General features: G+C 37.4%; 1 protein-coding gene across 5 annotated transcripts; it reads left to right on the forward strand.

Moving 5' to 3' along the window:
• Positions 1–2,831: 2,831 nt before the first annotated feature.
• SERCA (ATPase sarcoplasmic/endoplasmic reticulum Ca2+ transporting SERCA) lies at positions 2,832–24,805 on the forward strand. Of its 5 annotated transcripts, none has more exons than XM_076113724.1 (13): positions 2,832–2,991; positions 9,917–10,061; positions 16,672–16,689; positions 17,230–17,312; positions 17,592–17,696; positions 17,787–19,372; positions 19,459–19,648; positions 20,009–20,156; positions 20,246–20,504; positions 20,592–20,736; positions 20,827–21,036; positions 21,216–21,333; positions 23,931–24,805. In XM_076113724.1, exons 2-13 carry the CDS (start codon positions 9,944–9,946, stop codon positions 23,951–23,953), a joined length of 3,003 nt encoding a protein of 1,000 aa, XP_075969839.1. In that variant the 5' UTR covers positions 2,832–2,991; positions 9,917–9,943; the 3' UTR covers positions 23,954–24,805. The 5 variants fall into 5 exon arrangements, with proteins under 5 accessions (XP_075969839.1, XP_075969838.1, XP_075969834.1 ...); XM_076113723.1 differs by having other exon boundaries at positions 24,157–24,805; XM_076113719.1 differs by lacking the exon at positions 23,931–24,805 and having other exon boundaries at positions 21,216–23,048.
• Positions 24,806–25,008: the final 203 nt, after the last annotated feature.

Below are 25,008 nucleotides of genomic sequence, written 5' to 3' on the forward strand. Positions count from 1 at the left end.
TATAATAAATATTTAAAATAACTCTCTGTTTCTTCCATAACATATACAATCGTTATAATGGGCGAAAATGTGTTAACTAAATGGCCGGATGCTATCATGGAGTTTTGAACATAACTATAAACACATATCAAAGTATTAGTTTAATATATGTGATGAATTCTTTGATCTTTGGCGTGTCGTGAAGGAAACGACCAGTAGGAAGGAGAGAGTGTTTACACTAGATTGAATAACTTGAACAGTATTTATGAATAAATAAAAATCCAAGGTCGACGCTGGTGCTACGTCGACACTGAAACACGTAGTGATCGCTTACGTAGGACCACGTCACTCTGACTATATTTTAAGTAGTGAGCAACTATTTGATGGCTACCTGGGTTACTCGATTACATGCATGTACAACGATCATTGAGAGGTATTTTTATGATATAATAAATCACACTGTTTTGTAACATTCGAATTTGGTTCAAAACAGACGTTGCTTATGGGAAGGAGTGTTATAAAAGTAGCCACGTCATAAAAGTATTACGGAAGTAAAAGAAACCGTTATAAAAATAATGTTCCGAGCATGTTGAGCTTGAGTTTCGGAATATATTTCTATGGTGACGACATAATGACCCAAAGGCACGCGTGTTATGATGAATAACATACTCGTAGTCCTGCTACGCCGTAGACCCTCGTAGCCAAACATTTGTTTACTTGAGATATATTGCGACAAGGCTGAACTTTATTTTTTTATATAGTTCTTATACTAAAAAGGGAAAATTTGTTTGAGTGTATGTATACAATTAAGATAGACTTCACTCTGTCCTATAGCTTAGGTTGAAGGTCTCGTAGCACTGGGCTACGTAACATTGCAAAGTACGGATAGCTGAATGCTTAATCAACTGAGAGGTTAGTTACTATTCTTAAATAGCTAGATATGTATAGGTGTATATAATGTCTTATGTTCAGCCTCAAATATATTTGCTGGATGCTCTATATGTCTGCGAAATAATTATAAACTGTTTGTTTATCGACATGTTTCTTTTTAATAATATTTAACCACCCTTTTTTAATAAAATGGGTTGACGAAGAAAAAATGTGTATATTATTTTATGGTAGTCCTCACTAAGCCTGTTATTTTAAATGTCAAAAATTGCAGAGATGGCCTGATAGGTAAAAATATGATAGGCAAATGTTGATGACACATATAGTTTTATGACCAGTATACATACACGAACTTATATCTCAGAAAATCTTCTCCAATAAATTCATAGACAAAAGTTGCTACCTAAACCTAAACGGGTAATAGTACCCGTATTGCATAGGTAAGTGGTATATACTTATTAATATCAAGTTTCGTCCCTGTTATCTAGGACAAAGGTTCGCTTCTCGGGTTGGGTAAACCCCTCCCGTCGTTAAAGGTGACTGAGAGGGTCCTAAGGGTCGCGGTCGACCTAAATTAGGGGTCTCATCGTACACACGCCATCTGAGCTAATATCATTTACTATGCTAGCGTATGTTCGTTAAACCTAGTTTTCAATAGAGAAACAATAGAATGCAATATTTCTGTTACAAAGTGTACAAGTTCCTAGAAATTCAAAAATGTAGGTATATATTTCACTCCACAGTTTTTCGCAAAAGAACAGACCTCACAAAATTATGGTGATATTTAAAAAATGTTTTTGTATACTGCGATACACGTCAAAGTGACAAATATGGGACTCGATTTATGTGTATGTGAACATGGCGGTTCGGGATAACACATTGTAAAGTGATAAAAAACACTATTATTTAAGTTTGACCACTCACATTGATTCCCCACCATAGCAAGTTCGTAGAGTTACCAATTAAAAAAAACTGCCGAAGATATTAGAAAGTCAGCCTTAAAAAGGCGTATAAAAAACGAAAAACGATACAAGTGATAATGAAACTGATATTAGGTATTATAGATATGTTCTATATCTATGATGATGATGATGATATCTATATACTAAATACAGATTAACATTAAGAAGCTCAAATTTTATTATTATTGTACTCTGCGAGCACAAAGTTCTCCCGTGTATTTCTCACATAGAAACAACTTTACAACATATTACAATTATTTTGGTAGAAGACAGCCATAATCAAGACACTGCACGCTGATTGGTGATAACGCTATAATGATAACAGTGTGGGTGGAATCGGGTGGATGCTGTGGCCCGTCTTTACGATTTTATCTCTTACTCACTACTTGATACATTCCAATATATATAAGGATCACTAAAACCTACCTACCACAACGTTAACATCACCCAATAATTCAAAATATGTAACATTTTGTGATACTGCATTAAATGCAACTACCGGCCATAATTTATGAAAAGCAAAAAATACAAGTCATATGCTACGGCGTAGCACTTCGTAGTTCGTAGCATCACTAGTAATTATATCTTCCATAAAAAAAACTTATCTTACAATAATGACTTCAACTAATTAGTGGTAAAATAATGTAAGTCTCAATTACTGCAAGAATGTAAGAATTCTGTTCACTAACACTATTTTCCTAATGAAAATTAATTACCTGCGCTTTTCTTAGTGAGATCAATTTAAGTCGAAGCTTAACAATTAATTAATGATGTACATTTTACTTGTAGTAATTTGTAAATTAAAGGTAACGTCAAATGTTATCAGTGACTACGGAACTAACAACTTTTATCTGCAGTCGGCAAAGTAAAATGTACGATAAAATGAGCTTTAATGCACGGCGTTAAGATATAGGTAGCGTGTGTAGCGGAGTGAGGCGCGGGCTCGTACGTTGGTGAGAGTGTGGTCGCTGGCAATCGGCCCGCTGCCCACAACGGAGCTTATAAAAGAGGGCGGCAATCTGCTCCCGCGCCCGGCGCGTCGCACTCCTGACGCTCTCCTCATGGGGCGCGCTAACTCCACTCGATAGTACCTACAAAACAAAAAATACATTTTTATGTATATCACAAACCAGTGATTGGGACCAAGTGATTAAGTGATACGGTAAGTTTGTTTTTCATCCGTGACGGTGTTACCAACGGAGGACTGTGATTTGTGTAGTGACTGTTAAGTGTTGCCCGACTTGCGGAATGTGCTTTCATATTTGAAGAGTAAACGGACGTTTTCAGTGCGAATACTATGTAAACGAGATACGTGAAAAATTAACAGTTTGAAAAATAGCATCCGCTCTGCCGTGAACGGAGATTTGATTACATAAGCCAGTGTTACCAGGAATAAAAATGTTGTATATGAAAGTGGAACAAAATAATAATATACAATACAGATTTCTTAAAAACTAAGTGATCGAGTGTTTAGTTTCTAATTTAAAAAGATCTTTTATCATCTGGCTGCTACAGACGATGAAATGTACAAAACGCTGAACACTTTCATATACATGAACAGAGTTCTGTTTCTAGTAAGTCTGGCTTCAACCAATAATAATGATTCAGAGATTAATTCGAAAATAAAAGAAATGTAACATCTCGATGGGCACGAATGTCGAGGCCGCGAGCGCCATCTTAAACTATGACGTCGATCGAGATTATGTGCTAGATATTATGTACTCTAGATATTTTTGTGAGGAATTCAAATAGCTGAACATTGCACCACTCAAGAACCGTGAAATTTCTATTTTAAATTACATTCGCACATCAACTGAGCCATTCAGCATATAGTTCGTATTCACATAATTATATTTGATTTAATAAATGTGCTTTGCGTTTCAAACAATCATAATTTATAATTTACTTGCGAAATATTTAATGTGTTACATTTCCGGTAGACGGTGATCTCGGTTATCTAACATAAAACTTTTATTTTACCCAAACAGTTATAAAAAATAGTAATAATAAATAGAGGCATCTTAAATCAATGAAACTATATCGAATCAAAGCTCATGCGTTGAAACCAGATAGTGATGTTTACTCTCTACAGTTACAGCCAGCTGTAAAAATACTCTTCATTTCAGATTGTAAAACCACGAATATTCGAACAAAGCACCTAATATACAATGACGTCAATAGTCGCGCTATAAACATATCATACAGATATACTTCATAAATTTTATTTATCCGCATAACGATATTATAAAATGTCTTACAGACGACTCTACGTCAGACTTGTGACCCTCGCGACTAGTGGAAACGTGTCTGTAACCTCCACGTCCACCTTGAAAGGAAACTGAGAGAGAAAGCTGATGTTAAAATATACAACACATTAACATGTCATGACTGGAAGTTTATAACACTAATCTAAAGTAAACAATGATGATTTGGTTTGATATACTTTTCATAAATTGCAGTCGGGAGAGCTACTCACACATTCTAAGCTCAATTTAGACATTCAAGTAATTTGTTACGTATATAATGTGCTCATGAAGCTCTAATTTTCGAATAACAATAATATCGCTAGTCCATCTGTTTATCGCTCCATGTATAACTCGTCTGTTTGCTCCATCATCGTAGATGGAAGATATTGTGCATGAATCACTCAACGGAATGACACTTAGAGCTGAAAGCCAAATGGACCGAGGCCGGCGCGGCATTGTCTATACGAAGCTATTTTCTTTAAATACACATATCGAACTTGATCCAAATCCCTTGTAGTCCGCCAAAAACCGCAACTCGGTCCTGCCAAAGCAGACGATTACGACACTCCCCAGTACGATAATTCTATTTTGATTATTACCTTCGACCGTTTATTTGTAGATGACGAATAGCCTTACGATATGCTCCCTCGGTACGCGAACTATATTTTATATCAGAATAATATAATATATTCCTGCGCGCACAACCGCCTCGGTATCTAAATGATTTAGGAATTTTAAAAGCTCGTTTCGGTCATGTCTTGTTGAGTATGTTCGCGGGCATTACTGATCGATGCATTACACAATTAATGATAAGTGGTTACTGTCGATAATGAGTCAGACCTGGTGCTCTATATTTGATAGATGTATTTGAAATTAAGAAGTCAAACAACTCCACATCGTTCAGAAATACCACTAATGAATTGTGACTGAAAATACACATAGGGAGCATGTTTGTTCAAAACAAAGTAGTTGAAGATCCATATTGCACCACAAGACAAGCTACACATGTACGAGATAGAGTAGTATCAAGATCTAGCTCTGAGCGACTATATCTGCTACCTGTTTATCCCGGCCGACTGACTCATAATAAACGAATCCACATCTGGCCCTAGAAAGATACAGGATACAACAATCAAAACACTAGCAACATCACACTCTCGTTGCAATACTAATGTAAAACGTGATACAAAAAGAAACAGTTTTACAAAATGATAAATTAGTGTGTCCATTGCATTGAATTTTAAACATTCAACCTTCAACTTATAGCTATTGATTTGTAAACGGTATTATTATTGTTTATTGGCGTTACGTAGGCAGTTTTTGACGATTTTGTCTTTTCAGAAAAGTAGTTAATTTAGAGACAATAAGGTAAAGAACCAGTGGAAGGCCTTGCATATGTTTTGCTATGAAATAGATACATATCTCTACATTCCTAACTAGATATCCAAAAGTCCCTGCTTTTTGTGAAGCAACTATACCAAGTGTTACGAGAAGTTACATACTGTTAATGTTGCCATATCGTGTGGTTATACATTCAACAAATATCAACAAGTAGGTACTAGTAAAGTTTGGATGGACGGATAGATGACACCAAATTTTATCTTGTTCTTATTTATTCCTTTACAAAAAAATGTTTTTGTCGGAGTAACTGCAAAAGTACAAACGCAATACTTTTACTTTGCAGTATTAAGTACTTGTATTTATATTGTGCGTCAACAACAACAGAACCTACGTATTTATTTTACTGCAAGTCAATGATCCGAGGATCGGAAGTAGGTCGGATACGTGCACGTTACGTGTATGTGTCGTCATTACTATCTATGCAAAAGAAAAGTGCACGTCAACAAAACAACTTCTAGTAAATTCAAATAGAAATACATAAAACTGCTTAAGCTACGTGAAAACTATAAGCAATTCAATAAACAACAAATAATATTCTACTTTTACTTAATAAACACTTCAATAATTCATTCTAAATCGATATTTGATTAATCTAAACATCCATCAAGTCGTTGACATTATTGTGTCAATGTTAACTCAATCACTCGATTTGATCAATCGTTTCAATTGATTCATGTAGTCTTTTTCAGCAATAACAATTTAATATGGTGGACACATAAATAATCGAGCAACTCAATAAATGACCGGACATGACATACGTACGAACATTACTTAAATTAATTATTTAATAAACTATGACGAAGTGATTCTAAAAAAATATAATACAACGTAGATATTAATTGATGGGCTATAAAACAGTACGCTGCCGAGCTAGAGTGATTTTTAATCGCTCGTTAAACCTGCAACGGTCATTTATTGGCGGGCTTCGCCGGACCGCCACCCGTTCCAGCTCCACACACACACGCTCACCAATTCTATCAATCACAACAGCGTAGTTTAAACAAAATCCACGTTAAAATAAAATGAATCAAAGGAAATTGATGATAGATTTAGTTCTAAACTGTTATTGTTAACGACGATTGATTGACGTGCGAGATACCGGCCAGTGTTTTGTTTTCATATATCAATATTTTTTGGACTAGTAACAACCGCTTAATTAGTTTTTCGTAGTTTTTTTATCGTTTGTTTTAGGAATTTGTTGTAGTTTGTTCATTGTGTGTGTCTGCTATTAATCACTCGTGCTGTTTTTCATGAAATACCGGTACAAAATCACCTGTGGCCGCAACTGGACTACGAATCTAATCCACACTGAATGATTTTTAAAACAGTCACTATAAAATATAAACTCAATTATGTTTAAAACTATCAAGAAGGCATGTAGAGCATTTGCCCCATAAACAGTTTACCTATATTTTAATCAAAGACGAATGCAAAACTTTTAAATAGTGTGTTACGATGACATGAAACATGTTTATGGTTGTCTTGACAAACTGCTATCATGCGGAAGGCAAAGAACATTCCTACATTGTCGTTATACGAATTGGGCCTTTGATGTGTATTATTTATGAACCATAAAACTTGTTTTTACGAATTACCTGGCGTGGGCAAACTTTTAATAGGTTGTAGGGAATTATTTTGTTAAATCTAAGCTTAATAAACTTTGAAATAGATTAATTAGTATCAATTTTAAAGCTCTATGTTACCTTAACGATAGTTAAGGGCCACGGTCGCGTTTTATTTAGATATTGCGGTCAGAAAATTGTAGCAATGTGGAGTCATTAATCCTTTGTATGTGTCAGCCATTAAATAACTAATAATCTGGGCATCTAAAATATAAAAACTTTATTAATATTTTATATCAAGTAGTAGTTACTATGAGCACTACATAAAAAATGTAAAACAGACCCTAGGTGTCTCTAATTACTTTTTATTATCTGTGATTGCATTTCACAGAAAGTATTTCTAACGAACAAATTGTAGCACTCTTGATTGTCTCTACTCTGTAAAATACTGTCATTTCCAGCCGCTAAAATAGACGTTTAACATTGGCATTCAGCTGTTTCCCTGCGGTTTTCTATTTTCTCTCTCTAAATATATTACAAGTAGGTACTTCAAACACAAGGTTGACATTTTTCTGCGGCTGCCGTGAAATCGATATCGTAAACTCACTCCTTTAAATTCTCAAAAGACATTACACAGGCCATGTTTTTTCTTCATGCTCTACATATTCTACTAACTGAATTATATATTTTTCTTTAGGTAGATGTTGTTATTAAACGTAAATTGACCGTAAGCAGGTCTAATCGTGAGTTAAATCGTTATCGATATGTCGACCAATGTTTCATATAATTCGCTAGTTTTATAGCGAATGAAATAGATAACACAAAATACAAGAATAAAGTCTGTTTTTGATGTAATTCCTTATTAAACTACTTCTGATTATTTTTTTATTATGTTGTCTCATTACCAGATAGAAATACCAAATAGCCATGCGTTAAATTGCTGCAATCCTATTAGTTGATCATTAATTTCAATCACGAGTGCATAAGAAACTGAAATATAAAGAACCAATAAGATATTAATTTCTGTAGTTGATATGTATTGTTTTGATAATGATTAATACATGTAATTCGTTAGCTGAAGACATGAAGAAATATTCGGCCTCATTGATCAGCGTCATCGGACAGGTTGTCTTTGCCAACTACAAACACCTAAACACACCGATGTCAACCTGTCGGACACGGTCCAGTTATACACCAATAATAATTATCCACTCGATAATAACCATGCGCTAAATAGTAATTAAATTGTACTACGTGGAAACATACCAATAATTTTCCAAACGTATTAAGATGTTTCAGGTACCTTAACTACCTATTCGCATTCGGAAAACTTAATTTTGAACCAACAAACCCACTTAACGCAAGATAGATAAGCTAATGTTTGATCGATGTTAACTTATCAAGATAAACCACGGTATATAGACGAGTACGTAAGTAAGCCGGTCGCTCTTTTAATACCCTTCAACAGTTGGTCGCTGAAAGCTTGTATGGGCTTTGTTATACTAGTAGGTAAACTACGTCACATGAAATTAAAAAGGAAAACCTTTTTAATAGTCGTAAACAGAAGCAGTACCTACCCACAACAAGCTCCCGGAGCTCGAGCCGGGCAGCGACCGCTATAAAAAGATCATCATAGGACGGTCGGTGACGGCCGCCGTGCGACATGCAACCCTGGAAAGCGACTCGACTGTGCCATCGAGTACTGTTGCCAAAATAATTAAAGAAATCTCCGACGGTGTCCCTCCACCGCGCCCGCGCCGCTCTAAAATCGTCGCTCTTCGCCCGGGAGTCGCTACTCGGGGCGCGGCGGGAAAACATCTCCCGCGCCACTCTTATTTCTTCTTTCCTTCCCGACGCTGTCGAAAAAAAAATATTTCAGTAAGTTCATAATACCAATATAAAACGAAACATCCGTGAGTGTAGTAACCCCAAGTGCAAATTAAGTGTCATGCAAGTTATAAAAGGAAATTAGTGATTATAAATAAGTGATAAAAGTGTTACATAACGCAAAGCAACTTTCGGAATTTTAAAAATACCGCATTTTGTAGGCGCCTATTGCACCAAAATAGCTTTGAGTCACGTGGTACAAAATCAACCTATAGCATGGCTCCACATTTATGTATAATCTCAAATTGTAATAAGTTTTTATAAAAATGATTTATAATTTCCTTTCCGTTTTTTTCGTAATAAAACATCGTTACGCACTGTTATTTTAGTTAATAATAGATACATTTATTAATTAATAATAAAAGGAATCTCATTTGACAAAAATAGTTTCGAACCCGCGTAAAAGGTGGCGCTACCATCGACCCCTTTCCTACGTCAGTTTAGTAAAAAATGACGGCTGGATTAGATACGTGTTCGTGTCGTTTATGATATTTACGAGGAAAAGTATTAGATTAGTACAAAATTTAGTAATAACTTTAAAATAAGAGTCAAACGCTTAAAATTAAGTGAAATACTTCGTATAATAGACAATTCTCATGTATTAAAAACATCTTGGTGAGTGATGCAGTGATCAAATGGTGCCTGCGATCTAGGAAATAGCTTGTTAAATTTAATAACTTTATTCGTCTTCGTATTTATCTAATATATTCGTGAATATAAAACGTTATCTTATATTTTCTGTCTCATAATAATTACTATGCATTTTTTGGTGAATAATTTTCAAACGTTCTTATTCTGACTGTTGACCTTTATTTATTATACATCTTCTTAAATTTATCGTTAGCTACGTATTAAGTTAGTACACGTATCTCGTAATACATAGTACGTCGCATTTGAATATATCTCATACATAAGCAACATAACCTCAAAGCTTTCAAGTTGATAATGATGACTCGTCATTTCTAACCTATATTTTGTTCTTGCCTTTTAGAACTGACGGCAACGTAGTAATTCCACCATGGAGGACGCTCATTCGAAATCCGTGGAAGAAGTCTTAGGGTACTTTGGAACAGACCCAGACAAAGGCCTTAGTCCAGACCAAGTTAAAAGGAACCAAGAGAAATATGGGCCAAATGGTGAGTACTCTGTTTACTTTACATGTAAACACTTATTCAATTTATTTTTACTATCATGTGATATACTATTCAGAACAGGATCTCATGCAGCACTCGAACTCTAAGGCAGATTTATAAACATAAGTTGCAGGTAGAATTGAGTATTTATGAATTGCAAAAATCTGATGTCATTATTAGACATTTTTCTGTTAAATCTATGGGTAATATTCAACAGTACTGTCAAATGCAATATTCAAGTTGGTTTGTGCAATAATAATATGAGTAGCCAGACTATAAGTTTAAATTAAAACATGAGGCTAATTAATTAATGTCATATACATTTCAATTAGTATTCTTACTGATAATTAGTTCTCTCAGCAATAACTTATGTGGTCTTCAGTAATTAGACAATAACAAAAACAAAATGTAAAACATCAATTAAGTGGTTCGGTATGAGCAGTTTTTGTAAGTACCGAGCCATGTGCACTACAAAGATCTTATCATTGTATTCAAAGGACACATAGTTCAGTATTAGTTTAGTTTATTATTTTATCTGTAAATTGATAGCACTCATTACCTTGACAGCTGCCTGTGAGCTTCCTTGTCCCCCCTACTTAGTATTCAGAATATGTTTGGCAGTAGTATTTATTTAATTCATTTATTTTTTAATTCTATCAGCCAGGGTCATTTGAAATTTTGCCAGCTGCTTAGACTTGGCCATGAATCATTAATGCTGACAATATGTAGCTTCTTTTAGTTAAAAATAAGAAGAATCATTAAAGATTAAATATAAATTATTAGTAATGTTTTCAGTTCTAAATTGAAGTTTGTTATAGTCATTTATTTGTTTCCATTACACAGTTATTAATTCAACAATTCACACTCATTAAGTATGGTGGGTAAAATTACTTGCTTCATATCAAATTAATGTTATGCAAATCAATGACATTGACTTTGAAGTAACACAAGTTACCCTCAAATAATTGTGTATACTGTTATTATGTATGCATTTGATTACAATGTTCTATGTCTAAGCAGAAATATAGAAAATGTTAGAACATTTCTATCCATACTGTTCTAGTATTGGTATTCATTAAAATTATGCAAAGCAAATAGCTTGGAAATCTATTTCATATTCTAAATAGATTTACTATGCCCACGGTAACATTATTATTCAAATCAATATCTACTTAGTAATTATTCTCTAGTAGCTGACATATTTTCTAGTGTTTTCATAATGTTGAAATTATTCAGTAGCGCAAGTACAAAAATACAATTTCCTATAGGTACTTGACATGATGATCAAACAGAACACTCAATAGCTAACCAGATAAGTCCAGAAATAGACTTAACATTTCAGTATTAATGTTGCACATGCCTCTCTTAGAGTATTGCATCACTATTTTATTATAATAGTAAAGATATCACTTCCTGATAGATTTTCTGACATTTTTATTATAAAATTTAGATAGTAGGTATAAAAATTTTGAAGCTACTATATTGTTTTTAAAAAACAATTGTAACCATTACAATCACAATAAATAAATTGATATCTGGGATTATATAGATTAATGTCTAAGTGTAATCAGTTCACCTGAGGTAATCACCCTCGCACGGGCACAGATTGGAATCAATATCTATCTGTTAACATTATGATTTGGAGCAATGGCCTGTAATTAATAAAAACTCTTTGTTGAAAATTGTAATCAATTGAAAGTAATCTATTTTATAGGTTTCAAATTCTATTTCGGTAGTTGATTAATGATTTAATGTGTCAATTTATTTTAAACTTTTTTATATGCATAACTCTATTAAACTTAACAGTTTTCACAATATTGACTTAACATTAGTCAGATTTTTTATCTCGTTGATTACATGTTTGCGGAAAGCACAAGATGTAGTTATAAAAAGTATATCTTTCACAATCTTTGCTCACGTCTCTTTGTTGAAGGGAAACATCCTCAATCATTATACTTACACATCTTCTATATTATAAAGGGAAAAATGACGTATGTCTCTGTTGTTCGACGTCTATCACCTTGAATATATTTACAAAGTTCCAAGCGTCGTATTATGACTATTTAGTCAAATCTTACTACGCATTGTTTGCAGCAAATAAGATTTTACAACCAGGCTTATGTTTGAAAGTGAGTATAAAGGAGTTTCGAATAGTGGTCTAGAAAAGTAATTCCTTTTAATGTATCGGTGCTAGTGATGATTCTCGATGAGACAATAGATGAGTGTGTTGGTATAATGTTATTTATAGTAGGACACGAGGTGGTCGATCAGCGTTGAGGCGGGCGGAGGCTGCCAGTGGTGCGTGTGCCCGAGCACAAGCGATGAGGGACGCGCCCTCACGCGTGACATCGCTGATGTTACCTATCTACTTATATCTCAACGTGCGCTTTGAAAAAACGATAAACACCTTGTTCTCAATACTCATTTTACCGTGAAATATTGATTTTAACGACCTGCACATTTATGAAACTGACGCAATGCACATTCGTATAATGTTTTATAGCTAAAGAAACTAGCAAACCCATTATGGAAATATAATAGTGGTTCAAAGATAGATATCGTTTAAATTTAAAAGTTTGTTGAAATAAAAAAAAACACAGGTTTCTAGTTGTTCCTGAAAATCCTTGGGGTAGGGTTAATCATAATATGAAGCGAGTAATCTCCGGGACAACTAGTTGTTTTTTACAAATCAAAAATTAAATTTTATGCAAAAATTTGTATAAGTGGACATTAATACATTTCAAATTTTATTATTTAAAAACTCGCAAAAAAATGCGTGAGTAACTTGAAAATCTTATGTGTCATGGATTTGTATTGGAAGCTCCGCATGTGTTGGTGGATGATAACAACGTTAAAAACGCCGCTCCACAAGATACCGCGAGACCTGTTGTTTATTTTCACGGCTTCGTACAACTGAACGATTATTTTGCTCCGGAAAACATAAACTGAACGTCACTTCGTTGAAGCTCGGTCACAATACGGTAAACCTCACGCGAGAATAGATTTTAAAAGCTAAAGTGTACAACCAAACACTAGCGGTTTTTGACACAAATTCTTATTTATTACATTTCATTCCTATGAAACTAGTCTAACTATTAACTAGTCTTGAATTTTAGTATTCTTAGCTTTAGTATCGCTTGTTCGTTTACGCTTACTAGTACTTATCTAAAGTTAGCATCACACTATTGACTTTTGGAACATTTTGTAGACAATACCTTAGATTCGCGGAAAAGATAATTGTGTAATTGAGAAACTAGGTATCATTATAGTAACTCGTTGAAAACTAAACCCCGCCTACATTCACTCAGCGTACTGCTGATCACTGTTCAGTGTCCAGCCAAGGTTTAACCACTTGGAGTCGTTGTCTAAATTGACATTTCTGCTAACTATTGCAAAAGCAACAATTAAATAAAAACAAGCATAGGTTATAAAGTTCGATTATTTCTTGAATAAAACGTTAGCATAGTAAAGTTATCTGATACCCGTTCAGTAATCATTCGTCCTCGAAACATAAAAACCAACATTATGCACGTTATAACTACATGCAGCTTCCGATAAACCGACACCGATAAACTATAATATCGTTAATACGTCGTACTAAGTTAGTATCTGCTGAACTTGATGTTACTTTACTTAGAGAATCGGGAATTAAACATGAATGTGATAGAAGTGTTATCCATATTGTTCGCTAATGGGGTGTTTGAAGTGTTTCCTTGCGTCAGCGAGGCCTATAGGTGCTCTAAGTGGTCCGTAGTGTGTGGCAAGCTCAGCGCCCGAGAATGCTGACGGCTGCCGCGGCGAGATTCGAGTGCCTAGTAGCTGAAATATTATATAGGTACCCAGGTTTATTTTGGACGATCTACGTTGGCGGGTTGCGTCTACGAATGCGGCTGACGCGCGATCCGCACGACCATTGCACGTTCCAATATTGTATCTGTTAGAAATTTTTATCTCTACTACTGATGATATTTGTATTAATTCAGCCCAATGAAGACTTGTTTCCTAACAAAATCAAATTAATGTACAAATGAACCATAAGTATTGTTCATTCTTCTATAATTGTTTCTTCTCTTAATCAATAAATGAGCGTTCCAAATAATGGTGTGTTTTCCGGTAATGCACTTCACAATAGCCTATATTCTATAATTATTTTTCTATTGTATTCAAATATTTACAGCCTTGTTTTATTTTTCAAAGCAATCACAGTCTAAGTTTCTAATTGAAAGATTAAGATGCAAAATTTTCTCTCTGGTTTACTTTACGATCTAAAAATAAATTTGTAGTTCCAGAAGCGACAAAACGGTGTAATAGTTTCTTAGATATTTTTTGTTTCCTTCTTAGTCGTTGAGTTTTTCTACTCCCTTTCTCTCGATACCGTCAAAAGATTTGCAACACGAAAAAGAAAACGACGTTACCCATGTACTTTCACATTTACTTTATTTCTTTCGATGTCACATAGAAAGTGTTTTACATTCAAAGAGCTCTGTTGGTTTTGGGAATGAATAGTTTACACAATAATAACTAGCATTTGAATGAATTAGTTGATTGATTCAGTTTTAACGAATCGCCTGATACACAATTGAAAGCCAAGGTGATTACAGACCACCTGTAGCATAACGCTAAGGTCGTCGCTTTGTAACGATTGTTATATTATTGCAGCTCTATTTATAATTTCAGCACTGAAATCATTCGTTTTCCTCATCTATTGTTTCCGTAAACTGTGAAGTTTTCTACATTTGCTACTTGAAGCCGATACATTGATATCTTCATGCGGCGTGGACGTACAGCTATGTTAACGAATATGATGTATTGTGTTATGTTGTTCATATTCTCGGCACGTACATGAAGTACGCTATTTTGACGTTGGTCCGTCAAGACGTGACTGTCAGGCGTATGCTCGTCCTCGCGTTTTTATGCGCCGTTGTTAGTTTTATTGATATGTTCGCGAATGAGGAGCGGGCTCAGATGCTGACATAGCGTTATCGATGCTTTGACTAATTGCTTACATTAGTCACGGCGCGGCTGGCAGCCGTTCTGCGTACGCAAATAGAGTCGATACAACGATTGACTTAGCGCACGTTGCCCGATTACACTACGCGATTGAGACACAGAAACATAATTCAATTCCACATGCATACTTCGCTTTTTTAACCGGCACTGCGTCCAGGAGTAGTATGATGAAACTGGGCCACACTAGCCACACATCGGAAATGGTCCATTTACTTTGAACTATAGGACACTACACGAGGATGTACGAAATTAGTATATTTAATTGATAGTCATGCTTTTTTGGTAGTTAGTAGTAACTAAGGAGCTTGTGAGACTTCGTCGTTGCTGCGTAGATACAAAGAGCACGATTTGAGGTCAATACGCACTGTACGCAGGTTGCGCACGACGGCTAGACAAATATAGGTGACTGCGTGCATGTTGCTAATCGTAACGTACATACACTTAAATCATATTTATCGTATGTTTTTATATCACCCATCTAAATGAAACGATAAAATTGTCTGGGCGTCTTTCGTATGTAAATAGATAACAAAGTTCTGTGACCTTACGCAGATAAAACAAATACGCATTACCAACATCGTGACGTCATAAGATTTTTTCTTTTGTTCGATCTCGTTTTTCCACACGCCAATGTAATCATAAAAAAAACATGCGGAAGTATAGAACTCTTCATAAAATGCCTTACCTGTGGGGATTTCAGTACTAAACATACAATATTTTTGTTAAGTAGGTAGGTATGACATGTGTAGGCATGTGTCTAAACTTGTGACCCTTTCCATTTTACACTGTTTCTAACGACACGACACAATTTTATTATTTACACTCAAACTGACATTAGCTAGGTATATTTAGTTATGATCTACGTCAAATATATTTGCCACTATTAATTAATCGTATGAAATACCTATATCTTAGTTAAATAATAAACTAACCTACATATTATTATCTTATTAGCTCTGACCTGTTTACCTGCTCATGTAAGCTTTGAAAACAAGAAGATCAAACTACAAATAAGTTAATATTTGTTGTCAAATATCACTATTATTCTATTAAATAAGATTACACAAAAATAACAAATTAATACTGATTCTCGTAAATGTATCAATAGTGTAGGAGACGTGTACAATGTGTACGACCAACAAACAGCTAACGAGATAACTATAATCGCAAAAACTTTGTATACCTTTATTAGCCGGCGGCGACGGCGGCCTTGTAAATTAAATATTATCACACGTGGTTTACTTTGTTTTCGAATTGTTGATTTTGCGTCGTATCCGCTGTGAAAACTTGTTTCAAAGCGTACTGATAGCGTAGTAACCAGAATTAGCTGCGTAGAGTGAAGCTAGGCAAGGTGGTCAGGGCACAGATAGGCAGGCGGCGCCGGTTTTTGTGTGTGACGTCAGCGCGTGGTGGAAACGATGACCGCGGGAGCCGATGCTGGAGTGCGCGCCGCGGCGCCCAGCATCGATCGGTGTAGTGTATTTATGTACGATCGTAACTGCCGACATAGATCGCATGCCTGTTCTGACTAGTTTATCGCCTTTATATTAACTCCTTTGATCTTTTATTCAAAATTCTAATTATGGTTCTTTTCTTTTTTCAGAACTGCCTGCGGAGGAGGGTAAGCGCAATCATTTGATAAATAATTCAAACCTAACAACTGACCTAAATTAACTTTATATTGATCCCTAGTTGGTACTTTGTGCCACTGCAATATTATAAATTATGGCTCCTTTTAATAAATTATTGCCGTCCATTGAAAGTGTATAAAATGCTGGGCCAAGTGTTTCTATTTCCACGCTTAATGAAATAATGTAATTGCCTTTTATATTTTATAATGAACCCGCAGCCCGTTGACTGGGGTTTTAAGGCATATATTATACAAAATGTCAAAGCCCACTTGCGGCCATTCTCAGTTGGCAATATGCAATATTATAAAACTGCTTTTGACCACATTAAACAAAGATTTGATATTTAGAAAACTGGTTTTAGTAAACATTGTTTAAATGTCGCTTGATACATAATCACAATGGCACTCCTTTTATTCCTCGACGTCATGAGCGAATGTCACCCGGAATAAATTATAGTAAAAAAATCATACTAACTACATAAGACATATATTTAACACCAGATACTTATGTTTGTTTTCTTTTACCCTTAGGCAAAAGTATATGGCAGTTAGTCCTGGAACAATTTGATGACCTTTTAGTCAAGATTTTGCTGTTAGCCGCTATTATTTCATTCGTAAGTATTGTTATCAGCTATAAGATTATGCATATGTTAATATAATCGTATAAAGAGCAGTCTGCTACAAATAAAATGTTATTAAAGTTTTTATTAGTTAGAATATCGTTTAAAAATAAGTAAATGCTAAGATAATCTAATGCTAAAATATAAAAATAAATAATCTTTTATATTAAACGTTCCTGAAAAAAAATACTGCATCCGTTTTTTTTGCTACATAAATTGTTTGTTTGTATGTTTTATACGATTATAGCTAATACAATGATATCTTTGTTGCAGGTTTTAGCTTTATTTGAAGAACACGAAGACGCATTCTCCGCCTTCGTAGAACCTTTCGTTATTTTACTTATTCTTATTGCCAACGCTGTTGTAGGAGTATGGCAGGTAAGTCGTCACTATCATTGGCAATACTTTGTTCTTTGATATATCCATCATCTTATCTGAGCAAACTCACACACAAAATATTACTTTCAGGAAAGAAATGCCGAATCCGCCATCGAAGCTTTAAAAGAATACGAACCCGAGATGGGTAAAGTAATCAGAGGCGACAAATCTGGTGTACAAAAAATCAGAGCCAAAGAGATTGTACCCGGAGATGTCGTTGAGGTGTCTGTCGGTGACAAAATTCCCGCCGATATTCGTCTCATCAAGATTTACTCGACCACCATTCGTATTGACCAGTCTATCCTGACTGGTGAGTCCGTCTCGGTCATCAAGCACACTGACGCCATTCCCGACCCCCGCGCCGTCAACCAGGACAAGAAGAACATTCTGTTCTCCGGCACCAACGTCGCCGCCGGCAAGGCCCGCGGTATCGTCATCGGCACTGGACTCAACACTGCCATTGGTAAAATCCGTACTGAAATGTCCGAGACTGAGGAGATCAAGACCCCCCTGCAGCAGAAACTGGACGAGTTCGGTGAGCAGCTGTCTAAGGTTATCTCCGTGATCTGCGTCGCTGTATGGGCCATCAACATCGGACACTTCAACGACCCCGCCCACGGTGGAAGCTGGATCAAGGGTGCCGTCTACTACTTCAAGATCGCCGTCGCTCTGGCTGTCGCCGCTATCCCCGAAGGTCTGCCCGCTGTCATCACCACTTGTCTCGCTCTCGGTACCAGGCGTATGGCTAAGAAGAACGCTATCGTGAGGTCGCTGCCCTCTGTGGAGACCCTCGGTTGCACCTCTGTCATCTGCTCCGACAAGACCGGTACTCTTACCACCAACCAGATGTCCGTATCCCGCATGTTCATCTTCGAGAAGATCGAGGGTGGCGACAGCAGCTTCCTGGAATTCGAAATCACTGGCTCCACCTACGAACCTATTGGCGATGTTTACCTGAAGGGACAGAAAGTAAAGGCTGGCGAATTCGACGCTCTGCAAGAACTGGGCACCATTTGCGTTATGTGCAATGACTCCGCTATTGACTTCAACGAATTCAAACAGGCTTTCGAAAAGGTCGGTGAAGCCACCGAAACCGCTCTGATCGTACTCGCCGAGAAAATGAACCCCTTCAACGTTCCCAAGACTGGACTCGACCGCCGCTCCTCCGCTATTGTTGTACGTCAAGAGGTTGAGACCAAATGGAAGAAAGAGTTCACCCTCGAGTTCTCCCGTGACAGGAAATCTATGTCCACCTACTGCACACCTCTTAAGCCTTCCCGCCTCGGAAACGGACCCAAACTGTTTGTCAAGGGAGCGCCTGAGGGCGTGCTCGAACGTTGCACACACGCTCGCGTCGGCACTAGCAAGGTACCTCTGAGCTCCACCCTCAAGAACCGCATCCTGGACCTCACCCGCCAGTACGGTACCGGCCGTGACACCCTCCGTTGCTTGGCTCTGGCTACCGCTGACAGCCCGCTCAAACCCGAAGAAATGGACCTCGGTGACTCCACCAAATTCTACACCTATGAAGTCAACCTTACATTCGTCGGTGTCGTCGGCATGTTGGACCCTCCCCGTAAGGAAGTTTTCGACTCTATCGTTCGTTGCCGCGCCGCTGGTATCCGTGTAATCGTCATCACTGGTGACAACAAGGCCACCGCGGAAGCTATTTGCAGGTAAATTATAACTTAGCGACTACTCAACAAGACTTATATCATAAAAAGACTTAAGAAATGAAAACTCATTGAATAACTCTTTCCAGGCGTATTGGTGTGTTCACTGAGGATGAGGATACTATTGGCAAATCCTACTCTGGCCGTGAGTTCGACGACCTGCCCGTGTCTGAGCAGCGCGCCGCTTGCGCCAAGGCTCGCCTGTTCTCCCGCGTGGAGCCCGCCCACAAGTCCAAGATTGTTGAGTTCCTGCAGAGCATGAACGAGATCTCCGCTATGGTACGTTAACATCATTAATAACACACATCTATTAGCTAATTGTCCAAATCCTAGTAACATAGAGTAAAATATAGTTATTAGTAAAATATGAACTACGCAGTTAAGACTCAGCCCCTTAGTCAATGAATACACAAAGCTTTGAACATTAATGTTACTTTGTAAACGATATCTTCATAATTTACAGTAACACCATCAGCCAATATTATTGCGTGTTTACACTTTGTATTACATATTGGAAGCGTTCTTTGTTTACGTTAAGGCAGTAATGTTTATAAACTGGCATTCGAAAGATTATGGGATTGTTAGTATATTATACGTATAATCGAAGAGCGATGACACGATTTATTTGAAATATTCCAGACTGGTGACGGTGTGAATGACGCGCCCGCCCTGAAGAAGGCCGAAATCGGTATTGCCATGGGCTCCGGTACCGCCGTCGCTAAGTCTGCCGCCGAGATGGTGTTGGCTGACGACAACTTCTCTTCCATTGTCGCCGCTGTTGAGGAAGGCAAGTTTTATCGCTAACCACTTTACGCACAACAAGTAAAATGTATGTTTTTTGTTGACACAATCTTAGTTCCATATGGTACTCTTCAGGTCGTGCCATCTACAACAACATGAAGCAGTTCATCCGTTACTTGATCTCGTCCAACATTGGTGAAGTCGTGTCTATCTTCTTGACCGCCGCTCTGGGTCTCCCTGAGGCTCTTATCCCCGTCCAGCTTCTGTGGGTCAACTTGGTCACTGACGGTCTTCCCGCCACCGCCCTCGGTTTCAACCCGCCCGATCTTGACATCATGGACAAACCCCCCCGTAAGGCTGATGAAGGTCTCATCTCTGGCTGGCTGTTCTTCAGGTATAAATCTTCACAAGTTAACATAGTTAAAATGTATTCAGTGTAATGTTTCAAGCTTGAGTATATGACACATTTGTACTGTAACAGATACATGGCTATCGGTGGTTACGTCGGTGCCGCTACCGTCGGAGCTGCTTCCTGGTGGTTCATGTACTCGCCATACGGCCCTCAGATGACTTACTGGCAGCTCACTCACCACTTGCAGTGCCTCAGCGGTGGAGACGAATTCAAGGTGAATTTTCTCTTACATTGTACAAACATTGCTCCTGTTTTTAAATATTGTAAAACATTGTTATTAATTTTTTCGTTGGTGTTATTCCAGGGCATCGACTGCAAGATCTTCACTGACCCTCACCCTATGACCATGGCTCTGTCTGTATTAGTAACAATTGAAATGTTGAACGCCATGAACAGTTTATCTGAGAACCAGTCCCTCATCACGATGCCACCGTGGTCCAACATGTGGCTCGTCGGCTCCATGGCTCTCTCCTTCACACTCCACTTCGTCATCCTCTACGTTGAGGTTCTATCGGTGAGTAACAGCACACTTATACTTTGGCATATTAATATCATACGTGACTGTATAGGTACTTCTTCAGGCTTCAAGTGTTAAAATATTTATTTGGATTTGATGTAGAAGGACATAAATGATATAAGTATACATGTATGATTTGCTAACGCGTTCGCGTTGTGTGCGTGGTGTGTCCTCAGGCCGTGTTCCAAGTGACGCCGCTGTCGGTAGACGAATGGATCACCGTGATGAAGTTCTCGGTGCCAGTGGTGCTGTTGGACGAGGTGCTCAAGTTCGTCGCGCGCAAGATCTCCGACGGTGAGAAGCACTCGGTGCTATACTGGCTCGACGGCATGCAATGGATTGTGCTCATGTGGGCCGTCTTCTTTGGCATCATCATCTACGGACCCCTATAAGCTGGCCCGCCCCGTGTGCCGTGCCACCACCCCGTTTCATTCACATCTAATACCCTCCTAACGATTTCTGCGCCACCCACCCGTTCTATTCATGTTACACTTTAAATTTTCCGTTATTACGTGTGAATCGATGAGTTATTTCGAGTGTGGGTAGCGCACGGAATTATACTGTGGAAACCGATAGACTATGAGCTGCGCTCACCACAGTAGCCGACTTATCTAACAGTTTGGAATGCTAATTCTGGCGCACATGGTGTGTGAAGTGATGCCCCTAGTGCACGTGACCCACGCCCGCGGTGATGGACGAGCGAGGACTGCGTGTCGCGTAGTGACGTTGACGAACGAACAGTGAACTATGTACCGGATGCTCACTCGACTACGGCGGTGCTATCGGCTCAAACGTACGAACTCTCCTACATAAGTGTTGTAGTGTTCTCTGTACTGCTTAGAGTAGGTGTGGGAGCCGCGGCGGCGGACACCGAGCCGCCCCTCTCATGATTATGCATTTTGTATGTGCGAGACAATAAATTATTTGGAGCTCATTTTTTTACAATGGCGTGAGTTCAACAAATATTTTTTCTTCCTTTTACTGAGTACATATACATAATATTATACACTTATTTGATGTGAAGTGGCTGTGAAGACCTTCATTATAATTGCTAACTAATGAGACACCAAAAATTGGTTTTATTGAAAAGTATTTATATAAGTTAGATTAATTGCATTTGATGATACATTTTGTATACAACATTATCATGTAAAGCTCCGCATTGAACAGAATAGTGAACTCGCACATAGCTCAGTACCTTGTCCTTGTGGACAGCAGACATGTTATTATACATACTATTAATTGATAGTAATGTGCATTGTTAGCTTAGTGTAATTTATCGTAAGTGTATTATTAGGGACGTGGTTACAATTCTCTCAGCATAGGTAGTACTATTTATCTAAAGAATGTCTTCTCCTCTGTCCTTTCACCTGTGCTCGCTTCTTAACATTCCTGTTTGCATTTCTGTTTTCTTTTATCAAACCTGTTTGGTATTGAGAAGCGCTCTTATTAATCTAAGCTAATATTAACAAGTGAATGTGTTCTCCGGCTAAACTAACCTGCCGAGTGGCGGCGGTGAGCTTCAATGTGCCTCAGCGAGACGGCCTCGGGCCACCGCGCTGAGGCACACACTGCCGCCACTAGAGACCTTCATAGTACATCGAAACTATTCATGTCAAGCCTTGTTTCAATATAATTATTAGAAAAGATTTTGTGTACTGTGTCCAATGTCTATTTATTAATTTATTTATGTATTACAAAATAATATATTGAAATAAAGCAATATAGTCTATGTATGTACCAACTTAAATCTGATACATAATAATACTATGTGTTATGTATTTTATTTATCTGTTATTATAAATAATTTTGTCTCATGTACTTGAAAACAATTTGTTACAAATTAAATGTTTTATCTGGAGACATAATATTACTGTAAGGTTTAAAAAAAAATCCGAATCAAAATTTGTTCAACTCATGTGGTACAAGGTCAGTACGTACATATGTTTTTTTTTTATTAATATAAATAAAGTTTATGCATGTAAACATTGCATGGTTTATGACTTTGAGGAGTGCAGTTTTCTGATTTTGATGCATTAACAATTACTATAGTATATAAATTATATTTATCTCATAGCTGTAAACAAGTATCCACAACTATAAACAAAATTTAATTGAAACTACAACCGTTACCAGTCTGTATTTATTTTATCTGTTTCCTATTAGCAACATCAATACTTTACACACATAACAATCAGTTTTTTTACTTTAAAGGAAATCCTTATAACTACCTATTGCCTTCATAGTTTACAAAAGTAAGAGACAATCTACCAAATACAGTTCCCACATTTACACTGCACAATAAGGGCATGCTCAAAAACCTTCGTTGTTATGACCCCAAACCTCCCGGTATTGTTGCGTTTATCAGATTAACTTATTGAAATGTACAGTCGTTTATACATTTTACATATTAAAAATAGTCAACAATAATAATGTTTGAATTATTTCCCTGAATAATCCAGTAGTGAAACTACATGGCACCCCCTGGTTATGTTTATGTAAACCACACACAACCCTGTATACCGGTAACTCCATGTCCTTAGCACACACAATTTATAATTAATTATCTGTTCTGTTCCCCGCTAACATGTTCCGATATAACAAAAGTTTTGCAAACCTGGATATGATGAGTTTTTAATGTTGTTTGTCGTGTAACATAAAAGTTACTACACGAACATACATTTTAAACAGTTCGTAACCATGGCGACACTGAACAGTTGCCAATAAAATATAAATAAAATGGTTACGAATAAATTAACATGCAATATCAACAATGGAACGTGAATTGCAAAACTTAGTTCCTGTCGGCGCCACGGCAGGTACAGTTTAGTGGCCCGGCCCGCACGCACCCCCGCATGCACTAACGTGGTGTTGTCCTTGTCTGCCCCCAGCCCAGCCGACGTGGAAGCTGTAAGCGCCGGAACGACGTCGCAGCGCCACTGCACGCACATATTCCATGAACACTCATTGTTTGTTGTGATCCCGCAGTGAAACTACACATTTAAAGTAACTACGACACGGTTGTGATATCTGCAGTAATCTGCATAAGATCTAGTAAGTTCGGACGGCAGCCTCCGCTCGAGCGTACACAACACTAACACTCTCGTTGTTTTGCAGCGAACGAGGTGGTCATTGACAAGTGGTAAACGCCACCGATTCATAGTTCCTCACCCGCTTCTCTCTGCTACTTCTACCGCTCTCGTCTCCCGGTGTAATGTTAATTGGCTTTTAGATGTGTACGTAACTAAAAGACTCGTCACGTAAGACCACGGATAGGCTAGGCTAGTTAGGCCAGGGCCAGCGGTGGAGAAGAGGCGCGAGGCGGTCAGTGCGGCGACGAGGCGGGAGCGGGGCGCCGCCCCCGTCCACCTGCTCATCTGCGCTAGTTCACCAGAGGGGACATAATGTTGTTCATAATGTGTATATACTACAGTATGCTTAGGAGGTTTAATCAATTTGTTATATTACGTTGTTCTAATTAAAGACTACATGGTGCCCGTCGACAGAAGCAGTGCGATAGACGATGTGTACTTAAGTTGAGAGCACTCATTAATTTATTGTTATATTTTTATTATCTTATAATCTAGTTTGCTTATCTAGAGTCGAGTCATTTCTATTAGTGCTGACGCCTCGACGAGCAATATGGTGTCTGTAAGGGAAGGATAATTACATGATTGTCCAGTGTTTGGGACCTGAGTCCAAAAGTTTAAACATACCTGTACATTTTAATGTATTATTGTTTTGTACAATAAATCGTTATAAACGACACGTGTTTCATTTGGATTTTAGCTATAAAACTGTTTTTTTTTTTGTATCGAAACATTAGCAAACCAGGAGCACCCTTCCATGTGTCTGCTAAGACTCCCAAGATAAGAGACGCAGAAAATAATCTGCTGGATAAACTTAGCCTGTCTAGTCTAATTGTTAACATACCTACTAGATTGTAGTACCTAATAAATTAAGTACCTA

This window comes from Anticarsia gemmatalis, chromosome 4 (genome assembly GCF_050436995.1).
Source record: "Anticarsia gemmatalis isolate Benzon Research Colony breed Stoneville strain chromosome 4, ilAntGemm2 primary, whole genome shotgun sequence".
NCBI classification, from domain to species: Eukaryota; Metazoa; Arthropoda; class Insecta; order Lepidoptera; family Erebidae; genus Anticarsia; species Anticarsia gemmatalis.

Bases quoted from the DNA above. Each gene is read 5' to 3' on its own strand.
- SERCA (XM_076113719.1), top strand. From the start codon at position 9,944: ATGGAGGACGCTCATTCGAAATCCGTGGAAGAAGTCTTAGGGTACTTT. The intron at 17,697-17,786 runs GTAAGTCGTCAC...TATTACTTTCAG, and splicing joins CTGTTGTAGGAGTATGGCAG to GAAAGAAATGCCGAATCCGC. The intron at 19,373-19,458 runs GTAAATTATAAC...AACTCTTTCCAG, and splicing joins ACCGCGGAAGCTATTTGCAG to GCGTATTGGTGTGTTCACTG.